The sequence below is a fragment of the Dermochelys coriacea genome, chromosome 19 (genome assembly GCF_009764565.3).
Source record: "Dermochelys coriacea isolate rDerCor1 chromosome 19, rDerCor1.pri.v4, whole genome shotgun sequence".
NCBI classification, from domain to species: domain Eukaryota; kingdom Metazoa; phylum Chordata; order Testudines; family Dermochelyidae; genus Dermochelys; species Dermochelys coriacea.
Window position 1 is genome coordinate 3,441,831 of NC_050086.2, and position 26,842 is coordinate 3,468,672.

Below are 26,842 nucleotides of genomic sequence, written 5' to 3' on the forward strand. Positions count from 1 at the left end.
TTTGTTTACAAGCAACAATAACTGTTGCTGATTCTGTACACTGCATTTTTTATTAGATACCAACAAGGAAAAAAAACCAGAACATTTGGCATAAGAATGCCAATTTTTTATTTTTTTGGACACATGAACACAAAATATCCCTGCAGGCTAAAAAAAAATACATTGCAAATTGTACACGACCAGCATCTTATCGCAACATGGGGCTGCTAACCCACCCATAACTGTTTAGAAAGAGTACCTCGTATTGCTATAGACATACATCCAATCCAAATTTAATAAAATACAATTTTAAACATTACAAGTCTAACAATATAGAAACAAAAATTACATCATAAGTCAAAATGAACAAATGCAAACATTTTACATTGAAGTTTCAGCCTCTAGACAGAAATATGAAAATGTCAATAGCAAGGTATAAGAAAATCTGTGATATTACAAGATCTTTCCTCAAATTTCACAAGGAAAAAACCTTGCAGTTGAAACAGTATTGATACAATGCCCTCCAAACTCTGCTTTCTTAAAATGAAAGTAGAGCTACTGCCTTGCTATTGAGCAAGAAAAATCCTACAGCACATCCACAAAGGTAGTTGGGGCGGGGGGGAGGGAGGCGGGAGAGAAATGTTGTTAAACGCTATCTGAACAAGATGATGCCTTTGCCCATGTGACAGGCAAGACTTTTGATATAGATAAATAAGCTCTGAAATTTGTCTGGAACAAGATACGTACTGTGCGGGCTGGTCTACACTTGAAATGCTACAGTGGACCGCGGCAGTACTTATGTACGGACACTCCCTATGCTGGCAAAAGAATTCTTCCAAATCCACCTAGCGCTGTCGACAGGTCAGCTTAACTACGTCCTGGAGAGGTGTAGATTTTTCACATCCCTGAGTGATGCGGTTAAGCCGACCTAATTTTCTAGTGCAGACCAGGCCAAAGAAGCATGGTTGCCTGTCTATCACAACGTTTTATGCCCTTTGGATGCACCCACAGGCACTACACTAAACTGTAGTATTTACAGTAAGAATAAATAAGTTGGTCCCATCTGAATGTCTGAGACGGGCAACTGGTTCCTTCCAGAGCTTGTTCAGAATCCAAACTGTTTATAAAGAAAGCAGAACTAGTTCAAAAGTGGGGTTTCTGCTATTCTTTACTGTCAACTGCCCCTTCCCCCAACTCATTAAAAACTTTGCTACATTTAAAATCTTCCACACCACATAGCTAAACAGTGGCCAACAGGCTTTATTTATAAAAAAACCATACACCCTAAGAACTACAGCTACAGAATGCACATCTTCCCATTGATTGACACATGCATAACGATTCAGTCAGTCCCAAGGGGTAATTGAGATCATCGAGCTGCACCTCATCACTCAGCTTTCAGAACTGTATACAATAATATTGCTGCAACTTTGATCTTGCAATTATAACCTCCCAAAAGACACACCCTTCAATGACAATAATTCTAAATCTAAAATGCTCTTCGGTTCTCTCTACCTCTCAAAGTGACAACACTGCATCCTTACCAGTATTTTAGTCCTATGATGTTCTAACACAAAATTGAGTTAGAAAGTTCTTGCCATGCTTCCCAGAGCTAGCTGAGGTCTAATAATTTGTATAGTTTGAGGTTAAATATTCAGGCTAATTGCAGGCAAGCAGATGAGAGGCTCTCATTCATTCAATCTGAACTAGGAGTGCTTGGCACTGGACAACTATCTATCTGGTGGTAAATATTAAATCTCAGTCTTATCCACCCTTGACTAATCAGTCACATTCTTGCCTAGTGCATGAACCCACAGCGATCTTTGATCCTATAAGCTAAAGGGTGCTCAATTTCTCTTCAAGGTGCCAAAATTCACCATAAACTGGGTCAAAGTTCATTCTAAAAGGTTTTTTTGTATTCTCCCTGAACAAGTATTAAGAAAAGCAGCCGTCTAGCTGAAGCAGCAGTCAGTCTCCCACCCACATGTCCCGATTATCCAAGTGAGGTATTCTTTAAAAAAAGTTTAACAAATTAAAAAGAATCTTATCTAAACCTGTCCACACTACACGCCAGGAGCAGAGCTTGCTTCAGTCCCATTTTCCAACAGAAAAAGTTTAAACTAATTTTTATGACGCATGCTACTCTGAAAGTAGGTTATAAAAACTGTCTTGAAGACAAACTTCAGCTTACTCAGGTACAACTGAAAGACAGCATTAAAAATGTAAACTTTATTTTATGTACAAGCTTATTTAGAAGACTGAAGGAAAAAAACAGCATTTCATATTGCTGAGCTTTTGAGAGGGCTGGTTTCCACGCTTGGGAACAACACACAACTTAGCAGCAAACCCCACACCAATGGCAGAGACCACAGTGCAATAGCTGGTGACTTTTCAAACTTTTCTTAGCTTCTGCAGTGGTGCAATGTTAGCTATGTTGAATCTCGGAATAAGATTTTAGTCTGTGTAACTCATGTTACCACTAAAAAAAAAAAATCTATTCTCAATGTTCTATGTTTGTGAGTTCCAGAAGTATTAAGTGAAGCCAAGTCCCTCTTTCTTTTTATACATTTTAGCTGAAAAAAGCCAAGCAAATAAAAACAACTTATTTCTTGTCTGGGACAGAATGTATTTGATTTAAAATTTTTAAACATGATGTTGAATGCAATTGTGAGAGCAACCTAGATTTCCAGGGGGGGAGGGGGGGGGAGAGACTAAAATGCTGGTACCAGTCTTCAGGTTGCTATGGTCACACAATACACTTAGAACTGTACAGATTGGCGAGCCTTTCTGACATATAACACCCAATTTCCAAGCTTATAAAAAAAAGTGGTAGACAGGACACCAGTGAATATAAAACAGTTAAAAATAATTATTAAAAAAAACCCATGGAAGTGCGTCTTTTCTGATTAGTTTCAGAAACTGCCAAATTGTGTGTTCAGAAAACGACACAAGAAGGTTGGTTAAACTCATGCACAATCCTCAGCTAGAATTTTACACTGTCAGGGGGGCTTAAAAAAATTTATTGCCAAAGTTAAACCTTCTATGAGAAAAGTTTTAAATCACTTAGATTTATCAAACCACACAGCAGCATAAAGTGGGCACTTTTGTAAAAGTTTGAAAAATATCTAAAAGCTAATTTTTTTTAAAATATTTTATCATTTTTAGAAGGGGAAATGGTTCAGTACTTGTTACCATATCACGGCAGTATTATTTGTAACCATCATAATTAAAACCTGCTGTCAGGCATCATACTATCTGGTTATGTTACACATTCACAGAACAAGAACCACCTAGCTGAATCCGTAGTATAGTGCAATTGCTTTGCAGCCCAAGTCTGCAGAGATTAAAAAGATAACTAGTAAAACTGACAAAAACTGCAATACCTGTGAAAGTTAGTTTGTTAAAAGGCATTTACAGTAGTGAAATCTAAATCTCCATTAAAAAAAAATCTATGGCCCCACACAATAGAATGGGTTACACTGAATTGGAGTAAAATGTTTTGCCATAATATGCATACTTACTAAGCAGTGCATGAGACAGGGAATTGTCATCTTGATAAACTAGTGGGATGAGGAGAACTTAAAAATCATAGCTAGCAAAAATATTCAATAAAAATCTTCATGCCAAGTCTTAAAATTTCAGGATGATCAGCCTTTGCGCTTTGAGGTAAAAATTCAGTCCAATGCATCAGAAAAGACAGTTCATGAATTTCTATTACTTAAAACAACAAAACAAATGGCTCAATTGTGTTGGTGCATCCGACTTTGCTGTGAAGTGTAGATTCAGTGCGACTGTTCAGAGCTGCTGGTAGTACACTGTCTGAAATAGACTGAGACCTAGCTATAAGCAGTAGGCTTTCAAAACATTTCAGGACTGCGTGGGTTGCCGGTTTCTGCCTCGTCTTCCCAGATGGACTCAGGCAAATACATTGTATGCTGCGTATCATGGGGGATCTGCACTGCCTTTGCCAGAGCCTGGGGATCCCGGCCATTGCTCTGTCCTGAAACGTGGCTGCCTTCAGCACTGTAAGATGCAGACACATTTAGAGGGCTATGTACAATGGGACAAAAATGAACACACTTAACCAGTTTCATTACTCAAGGTTCTGTACCTGCTATCTCTGACTATAGAGATAGTGCTTCAGGACCAGACTAACTTAGGCCAGTAGCTGATCACGAGTTATCCACATACGGATTAGTGCAGAGAGGAATCTTCCACTAGTATAGTTTACTTAAGTCTTTAGACCACATTCCATTTTAGTCCAACAATCGCCACTTCCACAGCACCTTTCATCCAAGGATTTCAAAGTGCTTCACCAACATTAATTCCTACCAACACCTGTGAGCTAAGTATCTCCTTTGTAATGATGGGAAAACAGAGATGAAGTGACTTGCCCAAAGCCTGAGGAAGTCCATACTAAAACCTGGGTTAGAGGCATTCCTGGCATTTGACCTATACGGTCTTCTGGCCAATGCTGCCTCAAATACACCACCTGAAAAGTACTAAGGGATCTTTAGTGAACAAGAGTCACCAGAACTCAGTTTTATGCCTCCTCCAAGTGGCACAAGGAGCTGGAGAAGAGGAAAACCTAACTTTCTGCTACAGTGCTTTAGCTGCAGTAACTCTAATACAAACCCATTAAGGGCAAAGGAAGCAAAATGGTTGAAGTTACATTTTCAAACTTGCATAAAGAAAAAATATTAATTTTTTCATAATGAATAGGATTGGAAAAAAGCTCACACTGTGCTAACTGAAAGTGTAATGATCTAAAAAAACAAGTGTCTTGTTGTAATAATAAAGACTCTTCTGACCTCAGCTTCAGTTCTTCCCATGGCTGTTAACCATCCATTTAAAAAAAAAAAAAAAAAGAAATGGCGTAAGAATCACCAATGTGATAGTTCGGCTTTATGAGGCATATCCAGTCTATTGAGAAAGGCTAAATTTTTTAATGACTTTTAGTGACTTTACTGCCGGAACTGACAATCCTGGAGACCTACATCTGCTATATATGCACAGGGCAGTACAGAGCACTGCTCTGCCAATATCCTGCCCTGAACTGGAGGGATCCAGTTAACAAGAAGAGCAACGCTATCTCCATGCCCCAATCAATTCTTAGCCTCTCGACACTGTCAGACATTGCTGTTTGAGGTAGGACTAGACTGAGAACCCACCAAATTGTTTCACAGAGAAGGCCAGTTCAAATCAGTGATTGGTATCAAGGGAAAGGAAAAGAGTTAAGATTTTATTCTTCACTTACAAGTAAAACAGACTGTTTAAACATGTCTAACAAAATCTACTATAAAGAGAGACAAAAGCCTTTCACTCCTTACCTATCATGATCCTTGTCTACAAGATGATATCTTGCCCTAAATGCTACCAGCCTGGCATAGTATGCAGGAGCTGGAATGGGAGACGGATCTTGTACAGCGGACATACGTGTGACACAGCTGGTAGGTTAGCAGCTGCAATTCATCTGCAGTGAAACAGTTGTCATCCCACAAGACCTGATAGTGAGATGGGCGGCTGGTACCCTGGTGAAGGAGGCAAATACTGTTTAACTGGATTATATCAATCTAAGCAGATGGAGCTTTAGAGACTTCTTGAATCAGTATCATTCTACTGAAACTGAGAAGTAGTTTCTAGAGAGATTTATATTCAAGTGATATTTCAGAATCTTAGCACTGATTTTTCATGTTTTAAATAACTGATATAACTGCAGGTCTGCTCAAACTGTAAACAGGTGATGTTGTCATCCGTGAGTGACAAATAGCTCCCAACGGATATTTTGCTCCCAAAAGACACAAGTCTAGTGCAGACTGAAGATTACCTGAATTCCTGCATGGCTACAGAGGTAAAAGTCAAATTCAGAGGGATGTGTGATGGTGCTGTCCACGGTAGTGCCTGCTGGTACATTACCACTTTACCCACCTGTTTGGAAAAAGACTAATTAGTACATTTACTTCTGCATGTGTCCCTTATGCAGCCCTACCAAGACGGACTTATTTAAGTTCTGGTGAATGTAGTGCCTCATGAATGTGAGGAAATACTAAGGTCTTTTCCACACTAAGGATTTAAACGATGGTCCAACATGGTGTGTCATTTTCTGGGAACCTTCCTATAACTCCTCTAAGTACCTAACCTCCTAGGCTTGAGCATTTTAATGGTAAAAATGTGGTTCCAGAAAAAGCCCATGCCAGTGGGTATATATTTAAAACAGGGCTGTTGGTAGCACCATTATAACTACAGATGGGAGTAGGCCTAAAACTGGATAATCCAGGCACATCACAAGCTTTCACTGAAAGTTTAATTTGAATATAATTTTCCCAACCCCCACCCCTGCTCAGAACCCTTTCACTGGGACCTGCAATACACATGCACTCTAAGTCCAGGACTTTCCTGAGAGAGATGCAGTTTTGTGAAATGAACAAGACTCACACATATTTAGAGACAAAGTAGGCAAGTTTTCAGACCCCCAATTTGGTGCCAAGGATCACCCTGCCACAAGATCCTGATTTGCTTAGAAACACTGCTTACTGTAGAGTAGAATCATTCCACTACTCTGGTAAGTAAACTGGACATCATCCCCAGCCAGCTGTTCTCGCATTTCTACACAATTCTTCCACTTATGTATGCAACAACATTACTTGCCCTTTCAGTTTTGTCAGCACAGAAGAGTCTAGTGTGATGCCTTTTCTGCACAACAATGTAGGTTATTCCTGGTCTATAATCTTCTTCCAAACTGATACAAGCCTTTCGGATTGCAATCAATTCTGGCCAAGCTACCTAGAAGTACAAGTGATGAATTCAGTATGCAGGACAGTATTCTCATTGGTTTCTCTGAACAGATGCAATTTCACAACAGTACAGTTCAAAGCACAATTAATTGTGTGCATGCCTGAGGGGAAAAACAAAAGGAAAATTTAAAATGTTGCTTATATGAAGATTGATAAAAAATAAATCCTTGTCCTTCAGGTTTGATTAAGAAGCTTCATTCTTACCTTAAGTTTCTAGAGACTTACATTAAATAGGATTTAAAAAAAAACAAAAACAAAAAACAAAACTTTGAGTTTAAAGGTATGAATTGATCAACTAAGCTACCTTAGATTTACATTCACCCCAAAAGGATCCGATAGTGTATTTATCTAGCTATAAAACAGCCTCATTAACAGAGCCGTCTTTGGGGTGGAGGGCAGCAGCCTATTAGCCACAATATTTCACTCACAATGGAGAGGAAGAGAACTTTAACCTTGAGTAACCCAGAGCAAACCCAGCTGCTCCAGAAAGTAGGATTAGATTTTTAGCACCCGCATGGAGCAGACAAGACGTCTTGTCGAGAGTCTCTCACCCCAAAGACTTCCAGATCTGATCACCTATACTCAGTCTACCTTTCTCCAAGTACTATACAAAGGACTGTCTTGATGTTAACAAGATTCAAGCCTCTGGTTCTACAGAGTCTAGGTGTTTCAAAACTGAAGCTTAGCACCATCAAGCCACTCTGAGGAGAAACATTTGTAAGAATCTTCATCTAAACAGCTGATGTAGATAAAGGTGAGCTCAGGCTGCCATGTGTGCCAGGGTGCCATCCATTAAGCAGTCTCCCCCTCCAGTAGGGGTTCATTTGTCAATACCATTTAGAATCTCAATGGGAAGACTTCATTCAACCCCAAAGAAATGTCATTAGAAAATACCTGTTTCATCTGTCCCTCTGAAACTCCTCCTCTGTAGTAAATGATCCGTGTGGGCTTGAAGCGAGTAGATTTGTAAAACTGGATCAGCAGCTCTCGTACCATGTTAGTCAGGTCCTGGATCACTTCCTGACTGTACAGTAACTCCTGGGAAGTCTCCTGACGGGAGGTTTGCACACGCACTGTAGCACAGTAGCGGCTAGGGTGGCCATCCATGCTGCCTACCACAGCAGCAATAGATGGCTTCTTTCCATCCCCAGCAGGAGGGTGAGTGACATCTGCTCCCAGGAAGATCACTGGTTGCTGGAACACAGAGGGCCTGTTCAATTTAAAGAAGGCTTAGTCAAAAGCAAGGAAGGAAAAAAAAAAAAAGAGTTAAATGTAGCAAGTCATCTGACAAGGAAAGATTAGACAAGTAGATCTGAAATATCCTTAACAACTGAAAACTTGCCAGGTTTATTTTTTTTTTTTTTTTTTTTTTTTTTAATATAAACAGGAGAGTCCCTGCCCCCAAACAGCTTGCAATCTAGAGAGACCAGACAAAGGAAGTGAAAAGGGAAGCGCCAAAAAAAAAAAAAGGGGGGGGGGAGAGAAGAGGTGCATGTGGCTGAAAGTTAAAAGTTTAATCTGCCACAATTCACTCACCTCCCCACTTTCTCTCACTTCTTAGAAGAGCACTACAAGAAGGGAAGAACTAGTGTGTACAGGCCTCCCAGAAGTAGGGTGTTTAAGGAGATACTTGGAAGGGCAGGTGGAAGGATAAGGACACAGAAGCAGGAATGGACAGACAAAGGGAGTGGGGGTTATTCAGGGAGGTTAGTGGAAATGAGCAATAGAACAGACTTTACAGTTTACTACAAAGCTAATTGAAGTCTGTGATAAAGACAATAGGTGTCTGATCAGGAATCATAGCCAGTTTAACTAGGTGCTCCATATGTAACAAAAGCAGCAAGAAAAATAGGTTTCTTGCTGGGAGGACAATTTTGGATGTAGTCATCCATCAAACTGTAGGTCTAGACAGTTTACTATACATTATTGGTTATAGACCGGGGTGGCCAACTTGTGGCTCTTCAGAAGTGAATATGAGGCTCTTTGTATAGGCATCGACACTGGGGCTGGAGCTACTGGTGCCAACTTTCCAATGTGTTGAGGGGTGCTCACTGCTCTACCCTGGCTCTGCCCCCACTCCACCCCTTTCCACCCCCTCCCCTGAGCCTGCTATGCCCTTGCTCCTCACCCTCCCAGCCCCCTGCATGCCTCAAAACAGCTAATCAGGAGGTGTGGGGAGGCACTGAGAACAGGGGGGAGCTAATGCGGGGCTGCTGACGTATTACTGTGGCTCTTTGACAATGCACATTGGTAAATTCTGGTGCCTTCTCAGGCTCAGGTTGGCCACCCGTTATAGAGGTAGAAGTGAAAACATGTAGTCATGGGATAGGTGACCATTCCCAATGCAATTCAGAAAACGGACATGTGTTAATAGAAGACCAACACTGATGGGACTTGAGAATTTTAGAGCTCTCCCATCTTTTCATTTTATTTTACTCCAACCTTTTGTCTCCTTTTCAGCCACGTTGCTGGACAAGTCTGACCCCCGAGGCAGGCTTTGTCTTAAGGCACAGTCTGTAACACAGCGTGTCGTGCAGCCTCAGTTCTAAAACTAAAGGCATCATTGCTTGTCCCATTTAATACACAAGCATCTACATCTACAGAAGATTTCTAACCCACCCATTGTTTGGAACAGTACCATTTTAGTTACTAAAAAGCAGACCAAAATAATCATTTTGCCTGCTAAGTTAGGCCTTCATTAAAGCTTTAAATTTGATCTAACCTTTGATGAGGTACAAGCACATTGTTGATCCCTCCAAGCTTTGCATTTATCTTCAGACAAAGATTGGACAGAGTTTGGGGTGAGGTTTTTACCACATTCTTCACCTGAACACACTGCGTGGCCATTCCTAAGAGAGTGTCACCAACACGCTTAACCTCAGCTGCAACAGAAAAGCAAGGTGATTCTGATCATCAGAAGCATCAATGCTCCCCTACCTCCCCCTTGTAAGACATTTGAAAAGTAGGTCAAGATTCTAAAGATTCAACAGTGAACGAAAGTCCACTCTTTGTAACTACATCTGTACAATTATAAAGTAAAGAGATATTAACCGCTAGAAAACCCATCACAGAAAAAGGCATTGCTACTCTTTACCCATCTCATCATTATGCACCTTTAAGTACAGATGATGTACAGCGAGTTAACTTTATAATCTCCTTTCCATACCATACACAGGTGTCTTTCCAGGAAGGATCACTACTATGAGCTGCAGACCAACATAGGTCAACTTCAAGTGTTTGAACATCGGCTCCACGCTGTCTGCGCCTTGTGCGTATTTACAGAAACATGGCTGGCCTTGGATTGGCATTCCCGCATCCTTGGAGATCTTGCGCAGCTGGTCTGTGAAACTCCTATAAAACAAATGAAGTATTAGAGCTTTTGGCAAATCAGTCCACACAGTTTCAGTCATTTCAGTCCTCCGGCAACTGGGCACATTATCTTCTACTCCAGTGATCCTCAAACTTTTGTACTGGTGACCCCTTTCATACAGCAAGTCTATGAGTGTGACCCCCCCCCCTTATATTTAACACCATTATAAATGCTGGAGGCAAAGTGGGGTTTGGGTGGGAGGTTAACAGCTCACGACCCCCCACATAATAACCTCATGACCCCCAGTTTGAGAACCTCCGCTCTACACTAGTCCATTGCACGGTCAGTTTTATACTGCTAAAATTCTCTTTAATTATACTCAACTTAAACCTTCACTAGCACAGTTCCAGTTTTGATTCAAGAGAAACTTTTCACGTCTTCACACTGCAATGTTCAAATGTCCTCTCAGCCACATGAGTTACATGAGCACAATTTTAGAAACCTGAACCAGCCATAGATTGTTCACCAAGGACAGGTGCCTTTGGCATGACTGAAGAAGTTTGGCTTAACAATAATGGGGCTTATCCTGAAGTCCTTACACGCAGGTAACTCTCTGAAGTCAACAGGAGTTTTGCATGCAGACGGTCACATTTGAGTCGCACATTAACAAAAGCCACAGTTTATTTGGTGGGACTTTCCTTTTTTATCGAATCACTACACCTACCACTAAAACTTGCAATGCTTTCCAATCAGAGCCTTTTTGTGTGAAATCCCTGATGGCTTATTAGCTGACGGGAGCAAAGAAGGATTGCTAGCGCTGTTGAAATTTGCTGAAGAGAAAATGAAAGCAAACTACTTCTTTATTTGCTTCAGAAAAAGTAGAGATGATAGAGCATTAAAACTCAGTGATAGTTAAAGCAATACCATCCAACAATTTAAAACGGGAAATTACTTCTGTAAACTGAAACTGCAGCAAGATGTTAAATAGCAACTTAATGCAATAATTATAGTTAGAATTAAAATGCACATATAGGAAATTCAGTTATTGTTCCAAAATCAGCTAACCCTGCGTCATTGCGCACAGAACCTATAAGAACATGAAATATGTACACAAGGTCAAGGAATTATTGGTGCTGCAAGAGATTGCTGCAGGTACCATAGTAAGTGCATTAATAGAGATTTAATGCCTCAAAAAGACTTGTCTGTATCAAGCAAAAAAGAGCGAGAGAGAGTTCAACATTACCAAAGGATCAGACTCATTAAACATTTAGTTATGTTCATTTTGTATACTACAGAAGTAGGTAAATAGTTGTCTTAAATCCCCTTCAACATGACCAACTCCACTGGGCCCTTATATTGCACAGATCTCAATGAGCAGAAATACTCCAGCACATACATTTAAAGTAGCCATTGTCTGAAACCACTGCAATACTGAAAATACAGTCAGTCAAGCAAGGTTCTCCAGATACTCAGCTTCCTTACTTTTGCAGATTTAAGCCAGTCCTCTCTAATAATCCAATCTGAAACAGTTTGACATTTATAGTTATCTCCCTTCCCTCCTGAATCCCTAAAATGAAGCACCAAAACCCTCAAAAATTTAGTGCTTCCATGTAATATTAACAGATAAAACAAAGGACAATATCTTATTCTAGGTTATGTAAAGTGCCATACATATTTAAGGTACTAAACATTCAACAGTCTGGTTTAGGTTAGCTACACAATGTTAATAATGTGTTTAATTTATATCTAAAAATAAAGAAATTTGAACTCTAAGAAGTGAGTTCAGTAGAACATTACACAAACACAAATAGCTCAATAATTACATCCCACTCTCTGCACTACTACAGTGCTTGACAATATGAAGGATATTCTAACTCAGACTCTCTGGCATCAAGAGTATACCGTCTGAAAGCCTATATGGATAATGAACCAAGATGATACTTAGAACTTTTGGAAGAGAGGGAAGGAGTTTAGTACATATTGACTGGGAAGCTGTTCAAGAATGAGGAGTAAGTGAAAAGTAAGTCAGGAAAACAAAGGGACCAACAGTCAGAAGAGAAATATAGGCCAAATGCAGGCAGTGGGAGGAAAAAAGCAGAGCCATAGACACAGTTGCCTTCTCCAAAGATAGCATTTCAATGGCTATATGAGCACCCTTAATCCTTTCCCTAGTTTAACAGTTTACAAAAGTTAACCACTTCAGGTTATAGACTTGGTTATTCCCCACCTTCAAGTTGCAAATATTTAAGCTACTACAGGGCAAGGATTTCCTGCTTTTACTGTGTTAGATTTGTTCACATCAAGTTATCAGATAAATGTAGAACTAGAAGAGACCTTGATAGGTCATCTAGTCCAGTTCCCTGCACTAAGGCAGGGCTAAATATTATCTAGACCATCCTAGTGTGGTGCATGTTATATATCATAACTGCTGGTAGCACAAAGATACTCACTTGAGCAAGTCTTCTCTGCATTGTTTTTGAGGTGCAAAGCAGGCAACAGCCCAAACTTAATCTCGATGCCAGCATAGAACTGTTTCCTCTCATGTCCCAAACACCCTGGTTTGGTGTAGCTACTGTCTTGTTCTAGATAGGAAGACAAAGATAACTTAAAAATTAAAAACTATGATCAGGTTGATAAGGCAGTGAATAGTATTCTCTATAGGTTTGTGTACAAGTGAACTTTTAAATTACAAAGTACCCGCCAATGCTTCATAAGTCTGATTCTTACAACAAGCTATTTTACAATAGATACCAAGAACTCACCCGGCCTCCATACTGCAGCATCGGTGCTGGCAATACTCTGCCGGTTAACTCTGTCATTTCGTTATGGACCACAATGCCAAACTCCTTCAGATATGGATCCGGTCCACCTACCATACTGTTACTCTTCACCTGGAGATCAGGAGAACGTAACAATCATACATAGTATTTCAGGTGGCTGTTATTAGCACAAGAAGCACAGAGTGGCTCAAGCCATATCCCCTTACGTCAGTGGTCCCCAAACTGTGGGGCACATGGAGGAATGTCCAGGGGTGTGTGGCAGGAGCTGGGAGTGCCACCCAGCTCTGCTCTGCCCCAGCCCTGCCCCTGGCCACAGCTGTTGCCCCTACTCCCAGCCCCTGGCTGCAACCTGGCCATGACTCCACTCCTGGCATGTGGAGGTGGGACACAGATACATTCTATTACTGCTAAGGGGAGGGTGAGAGCAGAAAAGTTTGGGGACCACTGGCTTACACTAAAAGGGAAAAAAAAAAAACAAAAACAAAAAAACAGACTTCAGCTTCTTCTATTTTTAGCTAATCTGCTTATACAGAGGTACCTAAAAGGGATCAGAAATTCTATGGATTTTGCTACAATTTTTCAAATGGAAACCATTTGAAAGATATACACAAAACCCATCTATGGTGAAAAAATGTGATATACACAACTTGAAAATTTTCTATCAAAATGTTTGAGGGGAAAGGAAAAAATCTTGACTATTTTCTATAAAAAGTTGAACCACAGCTACTCACAAGTCTGCTGATTTCTTCCTGTCTGGGTGCCGACCTTGCAGTTGCCTTTATCATAGTTGATGTCTGATGTGTTAGTTTTTTGATACATCGTTGGCCTGCCACAATGTTACATACCTACACAGCAACAGAATTAGAGATGGTTTATTGCCTCTGAAACAAGGGGCGTAAGTCACAATGCAATGCCAGTTAAAAATGATCAGACTCTTACCTCAAGTGGTAAATAAGTGTGTTTCTGTTCCTGTCCCACTTGGAGACACGGAAGGTGAGGATACTTCAGCTGCAGACTGTACTTTTGCTTAAAATACTGAGCTACTGTACACTCCATAGCCTGTCCATTTTCCAGCTGCAGAGGGAATCTATTAAAAAAATGCACTGCTTTGATTACACTTCGCAATGAAGTGGTTAATTTTTAAAAAGTGATATGGAGAATATATTTGAAAACCTGAAAATGACCATTTTCTATCTTATTATTTCTCTTTATGAAAACGTATGTATAAAATAGTTTCTCAGTGGGCATTCGACTTGAAGCCAAGTTAAAAATTAGAGCTTTAGAGACATTTTAAAAGCCAAGGCATCTCCCTAATTATCTTGTGGACAAAGTACAGTTGTAGCCCAAATCCACTGCCACTGTTCCAGTCTCATAAAATTAAGAATTCGTTTAAAAGTCATATGGATATTTGACTCCTGCCAGCTACCCTTGTAGAAATAAGGCACTTAACATCCCAATAGATTTCCCTTTATAGAGGAGATTGTGTACATACGTCTGATGGCTCGCCGGTCGCCTGGTAACATTGCAAACTCTATATTTTCTCTTCATCTGGCCACAGTGGGTAACCTCTACTTTTAGACCTGAAAACCCAAGACAAAAGCCACCAAAATAAAAATCAGACACAGTCAACTTATTACCACCTCTAAGATTTACTTTCAACTCAGAAAGATGAGTGACAAGGAATAGGCCAGTTTCCAGTGTCTGCAACCTGTGAACTCTGGTAGCACAACTTAATACGCTCACAGGCTTCCAATGTTTTGCACCAGCAGTTTTAAACTATTCATTTACCTCTGATTTTTGGTAAATTTAACACGCTGGGAGTCTGTAAGAGGTTTGGTCTGTTCATTGATGTTCTGAATGTCCAGGACCTCACACATGAACTCAATGATAGGCTGTGCACGATAGAAAGCAGTTGCCGATACTAAGAACAGAAAGACAGGATATTTAGTCTAGAGGAGGTGAAGGCAGGGGGAGGAGGAACTTTCTTATACCATTAAAAAACAGAAGTTCTTGCATACCATCATATTGAGCATCATGTTCCACATGGCAGGCCTGACGGATTGATGGAATCCAAACCAAACCTCCCTTCTCCTCCCAGAGGGTGGTAGTAACCTTCAGGAGGAGAAAAGAAGGAACGGCCCACAGGGGGTACCTGATGAAACAGGAAGAGTTAACACTTGAATTCTTCCTTTCATTGTATTCCCTGGGTTCCCAAAAGTTCAAGTCCTAATATATGTAGTAGGAACCCAATATTTCTTGTACACTCATTTGAGTAGTGTTTAAAAATTTACTTAATATTCTATACTACTTCATAAGTCGATGTACTTTAGGCTGACTTATTACGGTGTCTACACCGCGTTGGGTTGACGGGAGAAACTCTCCTGTCGACTTACCTTATGCTTCTCGTTCCGGTGAAATACCGGAGTTGATGGGAGAGCCCTGACAGACATGAAACATCTGAATTTTACAGATAATAAAGCAGCTAGAAAGGCCACAGAAAGTTACTATCAGAACTTCAGACAGAATCCATGCATCCTGTGGGCGGACCAGAGCTCAAATTCATCTGGAGCTGACTGGAGCAGGGCTCTAGCAAATTATTTTCAAACCTGTGGAAACCTTGGCATGCCCCATGGGGCAGAAGCCCCAAGTCCTGGGGGCTCCAAGAAATACTTGGGGAGAATTTAAGCCATGGGGCAGACCATATTTCTTCTAATGCAAGTATGAATCAAAAAGCTATTAAAAAAAATCATACAACAGATCCCTTCACCCCTTTTGCAGCAGTGTAGTTTAAGTTTGGAGAAACAGCAAATAGGCACCATTTTAAACAGATCGATACAAGCCCACACTGATTAGGAAACTTGCAATCAAAAGTACCCACCTCATGGAGGGAAGGTGCCGTGTGATTACATCAAGTGCCTGTACAGAGTCTTCAGGAACTTCATTCAAATGCCCTGCCAGAGCTTCCAGAAGCAGCTGAAGGCTGACCACTGACACCCACTGAATAGACACTTTAAATGTCTGGTCCTTCCCCTCACCTGGGAGCGTCACCTCCATATCCACCTAAACAATCAGAGCAGATGCAGCACAAACAAATTAATAGACTCCATACCCTTGCGCAACACTCATTCTCATGGACTTGCTTTGAGCCTACAGGTGGTTTCTCAACTAGGACGTAATAATTTAAGGGAATTCTATGGTAAACAAGAGTAGCTGCATAGAGAACTTTGAAACCTGGTAATTTAGTCACACCAAGAAGCTGCTCTGAGGTTCTGTTTGTATTAGTGATTCTCTTCAACTGGAGGTTATATGGTGACACTAAAGAAGAGAGCTATGATTAGTCATCCACTTTTTGTCCCAAAGAATTGATAGGAAGAGGCTGGTTTGTGTCCATAACACCACAGTAAAGGTATGTTAACCTCTAGTCTTCAAGTCAATGCTCTGAACTTCCTTGGGAACCAGTCAACACCACAATCAATCACCAAGGGAAGCAAAGATCTATGAGGGATGCAAAGTGTTCTTCCCCAGAGGTTGAGCATGCTAATTGAAAAGTACTCTCTTCCACCATTAGCCTACAAGATCTCTCTCACATGGCAGTGTGCCACCACTAATCCGGTTCTCAGAATGTAGAGTAAAGTAGGGTTATTTTCTCCAGAAAACTGAGTATTTACACAGATTTCACCCAAATCTGGAATTTTTGGTATACATTTCTAACTACCAACATACTATTAAGAACTAGGACACACTAAAATATTTCAGTTGAAAATTACCGAGTTGTAAACGCAAGGCTTGACTGGAAGGTGACTGTGTGTTAATGCATAATGACAGGTTTCAGAGTAGCAGCCGTGTTAGTCTGTATTCGCAAAAAGAAAAGGAGTACTTGTGGCACCTTAGAGACTAACAAATTTATTAGAGCATAAGCTTTCGTGAGCTACAGCTCACTTCATCGGATGTATTTGCCCCCCCACTGTTCCTCCGATATTCTTGTTAACTGCTGGAATTAGCCTACCTTGCTTGTCACCATGAAAGGTTTTCCTCCTTTCCCCCCCCTGCTGCTGGTGATGGCTTGTCTTAAGTGATCACTCTCCTTACAGTGTGTATGATAACCCATTGTTTCATGTTCTCTGTGTGTGTGTGTATATAAATTTCTCCTCTGTTTTTTCCACCAAATGCATCCGATGAAGTGAGCTGTAGCTCACGAAAGCTTATGCTCTAATAAATTTGTTAGTCTCTAAGGTGCCACAAGTACTCCTTTTCTTTTTGTGTGTTAATGCTTATCCTCAGAAAGAATAAATTTAAAGAGGCCCATTAACTTCCTTGACACTGTTGTGAGAAACCAAAGGAAGCATCTGAAATATCTGGTTACTGTTGATCCATAAATGCTACATTACACTCTATGCTCAACTTCCTTCCCCCTCCTTGTTCCTATTTACCTCACCTTCTGCTATTTCCCTTCTCTATACCTCTGCCACCATTAATAAAAATGTATTTAAAATAGGAACTAGAACAAGTCATATGTGTCATCAGCCTGGTCAGTCTGTTTGTATGTCATATTTCCCCGCTATTCTTTGCTTTTAAACTGTGTTTTAGTCTGTTCTGATTAAGCATTTTGGGATGTTGACTGTCTTCCTGCATCTTTGGATAGTACCTAGCAGAACTGTGCTCCACTCCAAGTTTGGGACTTGGGTGCTACCATAATATAAATCACATCATCAGGCAGACAAGTTGATGGTCTGTTAAAAGTCTTAGAAAACCTAATATTAAGAAAAATGATTCCATTCAAATTTTCAGTTTTAAGAACATGTTCCTTGCCTTGGATTTACTCAAGTAAATTTACATGAGTAAATTACTAATAAGTAAATTAACTTGTGTAACTAAGGATCTGTACTATGAGACTAAGTCTGTAGAGAGGAAGTGAGCTATAGAAGCCTTTGTTTTCAAGTAGATGGGGAAAAAAACAGAGTCTAGTGTAGAAAACTGTACTTGGTTTTGAAGCTCAGAACCAAAACAAGGTCTGGAAGCAACTAGTGTAGCTGGTGCTAGAGCATATTGGCACTCTGGCACCACTTTCCTGTCTTAGTACTTGCCTAAACAAATCCAGTCGCACCAGAATAGCACATTTGCTGCAAAGTACAATTCAAAGGTCATTCAATAGTCAAGCAGCTAACAGTATTGCCCTTTAAGTGGTTTTAACAACCTTCTGAGAAAAATTTACACCAAGAAGGGTGATCTGTCTTAGCAGCCTCCAGACCACAGTGTGTTGGTTTACACTGTCGAGGTCAAGTTCACAAACACAAGAGCTCCTAGAAAAAAGAGTCGACTGAAGAACCCAGATCCTTGGATTTCACACAATTCCTATTGCCCCTAGGTTTTCAAATACTACCAACGGTAAGGTTTCTTTCTATTGTACCTTTTATCCCAGCACACTTCATAAACTATACATAGTATTGCAGTGTTGGTATGGCAACATGTCACAGGAAGATTAAAGCTGTTTACTACAACACTTACTCTATCTCTCCCAATAGGCAATGGGTGTGCAGTGTACATGTTCCTTTTGCCATCATATCCTGGCTGCCGATCACCAAATATCTGCATCTTGAAGTGTCTCACCATAGTATCTACCACTTCCCTAAAGAGGAATGGCATTGTTCAATAGATTAGTTTGAAGAATAGGCAAATTCAGTGATGCATTAGCACAGTTATTATAATTGGCATAACTGCACTCGAGCCTGAAACCAGTAGCTATCAGAGACAACAATGCACCTGATTCTGCACATACCCAAGTTGCCAGCGGCCCCTTTGCCCCAAACAGAGACATAGGGCAAACACATGTGCAGAATAGAACACAAACATTTGGTCCCAAGAACAAATGGCTTCTACCAAATTCCACCATTAGTTAAATTATAGACAGAAAAAATGATTTGGCCCCATGGGAGACCAATGTAGTACTGTTCCTACAACATATTTCTTGATATTTTCTACATCTATAGGCCAACTATAAAAGCCTTTAATACAACTTTCTCTGAAAATAGGATAGAATTTGTTTTTCCCAAAGCACCTAGGAGCCCTAGTCCTGGCTCATTGCTAAATCAGCAACTATTACCGATATCACATATATAAAACTATACTTGACAGCAGCTGGAGAACTGCTAAAAAGCAGACTTTCCTTAAAATGCAGCGTTTATTAACCCATCCTTACCTGTTCACTCTTCGGGGCCGCTTTTCTGGTTTGATATCTACATCATAGTGATAAACATCAATTTTAGGGATCTGAACTTGAAAATGATTGGCTAAGAGACGGATGGGTTTCCCAACAGTTCCCAGGCCGGGGCGGCGGGGTGGCTGGAAGAGGCTGGCTGGTGGCCCTGTGAAAGTCAGAGAAACAAGTTTAAGATAATAAATGATCATGTAACACAATGTCCTCCCACCTGTACATAGGGCTGTAATTCAACTGAAGGCTCCTTATGACAGACGAGGGAACAAAGGCTGAAGTGCCTTGCTCAGGTTGCAAGATTTACAAATGAAAGTGCTCCTTAATCACTCTATTGCCTTTTAACAGCTCTAAATGATTTTCATGAAGAACAGAATTATGTACCCAAAACATATATAACTGTTGTAATTAGTTTACAAGAAATCTACCTCTGTAAACATGATTTATGAAGTCAGAGCCCTGTGATGGAATTTATTCTTTTGTATACTCTATATACTCTTATCACCACATACAGTATCATTAATGAATAATAGAGAGTTATTATTAAGTCCATTACAGGCTTCCTTGTACTGTATTATGCTCAGAGTCAGGATTTTAATGACGGATTCTTGGCATGATCAAGTGATTAGAGGTCCAATTTTTATCTGAAAATTGATAGTATCTGGAATTGGTGAAGTTTTTTATTCTATAATATAAATTAAAAATACCTTTTTATATAGGGCTGACACAAAATATTGCACTTTCCACTACCACAAAAGATGCTGTGTTGACATGCTAACAGTGAAATTCTATTCAATGTAAACAAAGCTCGGGCCAATCTCAAATTCCAACACAAAGATGGGAGTGAGGAGGGGAGTTTCCCCTAAAGGAAGGGAAACAGTAAGTGTAAAATGTTTCAACAAAATTATTAGTGTAAAGACAGCCATGTCTTGTTAATAGAACTGGTCAAGATAGCTTACAAAAATCTGAGGGTTTGGTTTTTTTAATTATTTCTACTGAGAAAATTTGCAGAGGCTTCAAGAAGGAAGACATATTTGAACTCAAAATAGCCAATGTCATGTTTTGCCAGTTTCCTCAAAGTTATAACTGGAATGTTACATAATTTAAAGGGGCTCTTATTTGTAAGTCAAATTTGTCTGATTTTTTTTAAACTCACTATTGTTTAAACACTTGAACTGAAGTGACAGAATAAAAAAATCCCCCCTCCCGCAGTTTATTTTCTGCATTTGACAGCATTCTGTGTAGTCAGTTCCACTATTCCCCTTATGTATGCAGCTTTCCCTGCTTGAGTCTTTTGCATAGCAACAAAGGAGAGAAAGACATTTGAAAAACAGAAAAGAGTGACTGTAAAGCCACAAAAATTGGTAGGATAATTTAGAAGAAATTTAACAACTGAAGCTGCTCTAAAAGCTTTTTTACCTGACTAAATTTGAGGTTGACAGTGTCCCTCTCAGTCAAAGGGCTGACAAACTGAGGGTCTGAATTTATCCCAGGGGGCGGGAAGGAAAGCAGACATGTTGGGAACCAGCTATACCTTAGAGATGCAGCAATAAACTTTTGCATGCAAGGCTAAACCCCAAGAAGTCACATACCTTTGTTTTATAGGAAGACTTCTAAGTTTCTACTATGTTACCAATATTTATTTATAGATTTGTGATTATTAACACTAAAATACTTTAAGTGCTAAAGTACTTAGAGGGCGACACTCCAAGCAGATGTAGTCCACTTGATATATCAATTCTCTGAAGTTGAGGAGAACAGCACACCAGCTTCCTTGAGGTTCAGATTTTGTCAAACATGTCATATGCACCTTTGGCACTGCACTTGTATAAATAGTTATTTTAACTAATGACAGCTTGTGGTAGGATATAGTTTCATTTTTAAAAAGTTAAAAAGCATGAATCATCGAGGGCAATCAAAGTTTGCTGTGCTTGTTTGGATAATAGAGAGATGATCCATTAATCCTGTGCTAATTAGTCTGAAGCAGTATAGCTTTTGTGGCTCTGACCTGCTACAAGAAATTAAATGACCAACTATATTTACCCATGTACCTTCTTCATTATTTGCAAGTTTTGTAAATTAGGAATCAAAACAATTCCAGACATTTGTTGTCAAGAAAGGAGGTTAATATTACATCTTCTCTTTATAATCATTCTTATTCTTTCTGATACAAAGTAGTAAATTAAATGCTATTTTCCATCTGAAGCCAGGGCTTCACTACAATTTATATAATTTGTTTCCATAATTTTAATTTTGGCCATTCAACTTCACTAGGATGAAATATTTGTATCCCACACACTGTTGCTCTAGAAGAAAAGGAGTACTTGTGGCACCTTAGAGACTAACAATTTATTAGAGCATAAGCTTTCGTGAGCTACAGCTCACTTCATCGGATGCATTTCTGATGAAGTGAGCTGTAGCTCACGAAAGCTTATGCTCTAATAAATTTGTTAGTCTCTAAGGTGCCACAAGTACTCCTTTTCTTTTTGCGAATACAGACTAACACGGCTGCTACTCTGAAAACTGTTGCTCTAGGTTTCCTGCCATGTATTACCAGCCTATAACCACTGTACCTCCGAGGGGAAGCAGTTTTACACAAATGAAAGATGATCTCTTGGAAATGTGTGAATTTATACTGCATCACACATCAATTAACAGACTGTCAACATTCAAAGTAACAACTATAACAACAGTGATTTTTCAAAACATCTCCCAAGATGTGGAATTAATGGAGGGAAGATTTGGTCTTCAGATCAATAACTTATCGCTGTACATTAGTTCCTAAAATTATCAACTTAATAGGATAGGTATTCTGGAACCTAGGTATAGATATACGCACTTAGGTCAAGAAATACATTTTGCACACATTTTAATCTTTAACCATTTTCTCATATGACAATACTCACCAAGTTCCACATCCAATAAAAGGTGACATTTAGTCATATACCAACAGCTTTAGTTTTAATGCCCAGGATTTAACTCTTTCTACAATGGCCCACCTTCAAAAGTTAAGCATGTTTTTATGACACTAATTACACAATTTATTTGCAACCATAAGGTAAACCTATCACCCTACTGCTCCTTTCACATCAAGTCACTTCCTTGGCTAAGGCTGTATTCCACACTCTCTCATCTACATTTTTAAGTCAAATTATATTGTAGAATGTCCAAGTAGAAAAACTCCTGTAACAGTCTGAGTGGCCTGTCTGTCATGCAGAAAGTTTTAAGTGTATAGTGAATCTGCGGGTAAAGTTTAGTAACCCACTTAAGTTCCTCTTTAAAAATGACAAATCGCTGAGATACACTTAGTTGGGTTTCATGTCAATATCACCTCTGCCAGAAAGACCTCTACACTGATCACCAGCAATAATCTTGCACAAACATATCCCAATTTGTTACTTACATATATAGCGGTGGAATGAAATAGTCACTACATTCAGGGCATTTTTAATAGCATGGCCTCCCCGATTCTTATTAAAAATACCTATACATTTCTTAGGAAATACTCAACTGAACAGTATAAAACAGAAAGTATCACTGATTTTTGAAAGGCCTAAGAACTGCAGACAGGGTTAACCACACAGTGCAATATAGTTAGCAAATTATTAAACACACTGCAGCAAAAAAACATTTAGAGAAGGTGAAAATACTCTGGCTGGAAAGTTACTGTGGGCAGAACTTAGAGGGGGAATGGAAATTTGCATGGGTTTCTTCGCCCACCTATGAATCAGTCACTGCTAGCAATATGTCCAGAGTCTTTACTCAGTATCAGAACACACCCCCGATACACAAAAAAATAACTGGATTTAAAGAACAGCACACAGCTTGTTGGCATCAGGTACCGGACCTCCTGGATCCAGGAGGTGGAAACAACTTCCTTCCCCTCCCTCATGCATTTTAAACTACTCTGGAGAAGAGCAAGGATATTATCCAATAAAGAGCTTCATGTCCATAGCCTGATAGGGCCCCTCAACATGTGGGGCCTGGAGAGAGGGCTGATGGAAGAGAGGGCAAGGGTGACAGGCCTCTGATTAAGGGTGCACACCAGCACCCAGCTGAACCTGGGCTCTGCCCCGAATCCTTGTTGACAAACCGTTCCCTGCAGTGCGAGCCAGGCCTCACCAGGAGGCTGGACACCCTCTGAAGCAAAGGAAGCCAAGCCCCCAACCTCCTCAGGACTCAGTGTCACCAGGAAACACCCGCCCCCCTCCCCCCACACACACACCCAGCTCCAGGAGGAACCAAAGCCCCCCTCCCCCTCCCAGCACCGCCCACCTGGGGACCACCAACCCTCTGCTCCCCTGTCACCTGGGAGCCCCCAACCTCCCAGTGAAGGAAGTTACCCCCCAAGAGCTAGTCACCCCCCCATGGAGGAAGTTACCCCCAACTCTCCCCAGGAGCACCTCCATCCCCCCCAGTGGAGGAAGTTACCCCCAGGAGCTAGTCACCCCCAACTCTCCTCCAGGAGCCCCCCCAGTGGAGGAAGTAACCCCCCCAGGAGCTAGTCACCCCCCAACTCTTCCAGGAGCCCCCCCAGTGCAGGAAGTAACCCCCCAGGAGCTAGTCACCCCCAACTCCCTCCAGGAGCCCCCCCCAGTGCAGGAAGTAACCCCCCCAGAAGCTAGTCACCCCCAACTCTCCTCCAGGAGCCCCCCCCAGTGCAGGAAGTAACCCCCCAGAAGCTAGTCACCCCCCAACTCTCCTCCAGGAGCCCCCCCAGTGCAGGAAGTCACCCCCCCAGAAGCTAGTCACCCCCCAACTCTCCTCCAGGAGCCCCCCCCAGTGGAGGAAGTCACCCAGAGGCAGAATTCACCCCCCAGGAGCCAGGACCCCGCCGCTCACCGGGTCCCAGCGCCTCCATGGCGGCGGCGGCGGCGGCCTCGCTGCGGTCCCCCCGGCCGCGGCCGCCCCGGGCCGCCGCCCGGCCCCGCCGCCGCCGCGTATCGCTTGATCTCGGGAATGGTGGCTGCGGGTGGGGTCGGTACCGGGGACTGGGGTGAGGTGGGGGGCGGGAGCGAGGCGGGGGGGGGGCCGGGCGCGGGTGGCTCCTGGCGGCGGCACAAACAATCCCCTCCGCGGTGCCACCGAGCCCGAGCAGGAACCGGCGCGGGTCCGGGAGCGCGCCCCCGAAGCCGCCGCGGGGTCGCGCGCGCGCGCGCACCGCCCCCCCCCTCCCGTCGCTGTCGGGGTCGCGCGCGCGCCGCTGGAGAAGCCGGGTTCAGAGGCCAACCCAGCGGCCTTCCCGGGCTCGCGCTCGCCCCGCCCTTTTTCCGCCGGGCGGGAGCGCGCACGCCGTCCCCTGGGCCGGCGAGCGGCCTCCGCGCTTGCGCGCGCGCGCCCGGGGCCCTCCTCCGGCCTTTTAAACCGGGCGGCGAGCCCGGACGGGCAGTGCGTGGGGTTCCCGGGGCACTGAGCTGGGGCTCGCGCCCATAGCCAACCCCCACCTCCTCCCCAAATCCCATCTACCCCCCTCAGACCCGATAACCCTGCCCCACAAAACCCAAATGCCCCCTGCTCCACTAAATACCCCCTCCCTAAAGCCCACCTACCCACCCCACCCTAAAACCCCCATCCCGAACCCCCCATGCCCCTCCCTAAACCCAATAACCCTGCCCCACAAAACCCAAATGCCCCCTGCTCCCCAAACCCCTCCACTCCCACCTACCCACCCCCACCCTAAAACCCCCATCCCGAACCCCCCATGCCCCCTCCCTAAACCCCACCTACCCACCCTAAAACCCCCATCCCGAACCCCCCATGCCCCCTCCCTAAAGCCCACCTACCCACCCCCACCCTAAAACCCCCATCCCGAACCCCCCATGCCCCCTCCCTAAACCCCAATAACCCTGCCCCACAAAACCCAAATGCCCCCTGCTCCCCAAACCCCTCCACTAAATACCCCCTCCCTAAAGCCCACCTACCCACCCCACCCAACCCCCATCCCGAACCCCCCATGCCCCCTCCCTAAACCCCACCTACCCACCCTAAAACCCCATCCCGAACCCCCATGCCCCCTCCCTAAACCCCACTACCACCCCCACCCTAAAACCCCCATCCCGAACCCCCCATGCCCCCTCCCTAAACCCCAATAACCCTGCCCCACAAAACCCAAATGCCCCCTGCTCCCCAAACCCTCCACTAAATACCCCCTCCCTAAAGCCCACCTACCCACCCCCACCCTAAAACCCCCATCTCGAACCCCCATAACCCCTCTCTAAAGCCCACCTACCCACCCCACCCTAAAACCCCCATCCCGAACCCCCCATGCCCCCTCCCTAAACCCCACCTACCCACCCCCACCCTAAAACCCCATCCCGAACCCCCATAACCCCTCCCTAAAACCCAATAACCCTGCCCCACAAAACCCAAATGCCCCCTGCTCCCCAAACCCCTCCACTAAATACCCCCTCCCTAAACTCACCTACCCACCCCCACCCTAAAATCCCCCATCCCAAACCCCCCATACCCCCTCCCTAAACCCCACCTACCCACCCCTCCCTAAAACCCCTCAGACCCCAATAACCCTGCCCCACAAAACCCAAATGCTCCCTGCTCCCCAAACCCCTCCACTAAATACCCACTCCCTAAACCTCACCTACCCACCCTGTGCTCACCCCAAAACCTATCATCCTCCCTCCCTAAAACCCACCTCAGAGCCAAATAACCCTTCCCCACAAAATCCAAGTGCCCCCCTGCTCACCAAAGCCCTCAACACCCCTCCCTAAAACCTGCCTTCTGCAAAAAAAAAAAAAAAAACCCTCCCATAAAACTCACCCCTCCCAAATCCCCAAATATCCCCAAACCACCCTACCCAAAATACCTCTTCAAAACCCACCTCCCAAATACACTTCTTCCAAAAATACCTTTCCACCCCCTGGGTGCACACACTGGAAAGGTTTCAGAGTAGCAGCCGTGTTAGTCTGTATTCGCAAAAAGAAAAGGAGGACTTGTGGCACCTTAGAGACTAACAAATTTATTAGAGCATAAGCTTTCGTGAGCTACAGCTCACTTCATCGGATGCATTTCGATAAAGTGAGCTGTAGCTCATGAAAGCTTATGCTCTAATAAATTTGTTAGTCTCTAAGGTGCCACAAGTCCTCCTTTTCTTTTGCACACTGGAAAGCTACATCCCCCAATTGCCCCAAAGTTTTTTGGGGGGGAAAAACTGCTCATGTTGAAAATTGGTTTTTTTTTTAATACCTCACCTTGTTAACATCTTAGGTTATCAAAACTGAAATAAAATGAACTGAAACATAAATGATGTGGATCACTTTTAGCATCCCTCCGTTTCGGCACTTAAAAGTCTGGGTCAGTGTCATTTGCATTGGCACTCATTCTCTGGCTGCCACAATGCTCTGTGCCAGAGTAGTGAGCAACAAGTAACGTCTTAACCAAAAACATCTGTGGAAATTTCTTTTAAATTAACAATTGCTTTTCTGTTGATTTTGTTGGGCTGAATCAACTGTGTCCCTTCGTGCCATGTTTCCATCTTGAAGTACTTTATGTGCACTATCACAATCTTTAATGTATTTATCCTCACAATACCCCTGTGAGGTAGGGAAGTGCTATTGTATTTATTTATATAATTTTACAGATTAGAAACTGAGGCACAGAGAGGGCTAAGTGACTTACCCACAGTCACACAGGAAGCATGTGATGGAGCGGGAAATTGAAACAAGGTTTCCCAAGTCTTTGGTGAATGCCCTACCTACTGGATCATCCTTCTCCCGTATAGAAAAGCGGGATTTCCCTGCCCTTTCCAGTCCACACT

The 26,842-nt window shown here is 42.6% G+C and overlaps 1 protein-coding gene and 1 long non-coding RNA gene across 2 annotated transcripts; one reads left to right on the plus strand and one right to left on the minus strand.

Moving 5' to 3' along the window:
• LOC119845576 (protein argonaute-4-like) lies at nucleotides 1-24,005 on the minus strand. Its single transcript, XM_038378041.2, is given in 23 exon segments — nucleotides 1-4,002; nucleotides 5,310-5,386; nucleotides 5,388-5,510; nucleotides 5,807-5,907; nucleotides 6,624-6,762; nucleotides 7,668-7,983; nucleotides 9,496-9,655; nucleotides 9,940-10,124; nucleotides 12,534-12,588; nucleotides 12,591-12,617; nucleotides 12,620-12,665; nucleotides 12,846-12,974; nucleotides 13,595-13,708; nucleotides 13,803-13,950; nucleotides 14,356-14,443; nucleotides 14,504-14,505; nucleotides 14,652-14,784; nucleotides 14,866-14,952; nucleotides 14,955-15,015; nucleotides 15,738-15,923; nucleotides 18,369-18,489; nucleotides 19,060-19,225; nucleotides 23,914-24,005. Coding segments are annotated over 23 exon segments (2,649 nt in total). The 5' UTR covers nucleotides 23,933-24,005; the 3' UTR covers nucleotides 1-3,836.
• A 1,687-nt stretch (nucleotides 24,006-25,692) lies between these two features.
• LOC122458254 lies at nucleotides 25,693-26,230 on the plus strand. The gene is made up of 2 exons (XR_006278180.1): nucleotides 25,693-25,966; nucleotides 26,195-26,230. It is a non-coding gene; the product is annotated as an uncharacterized LOC122458254 (long non-coding RNA).
• The last annotated feature ends 612 nt before the right edge of the window (nucleotides 26,231-26,842 follow it).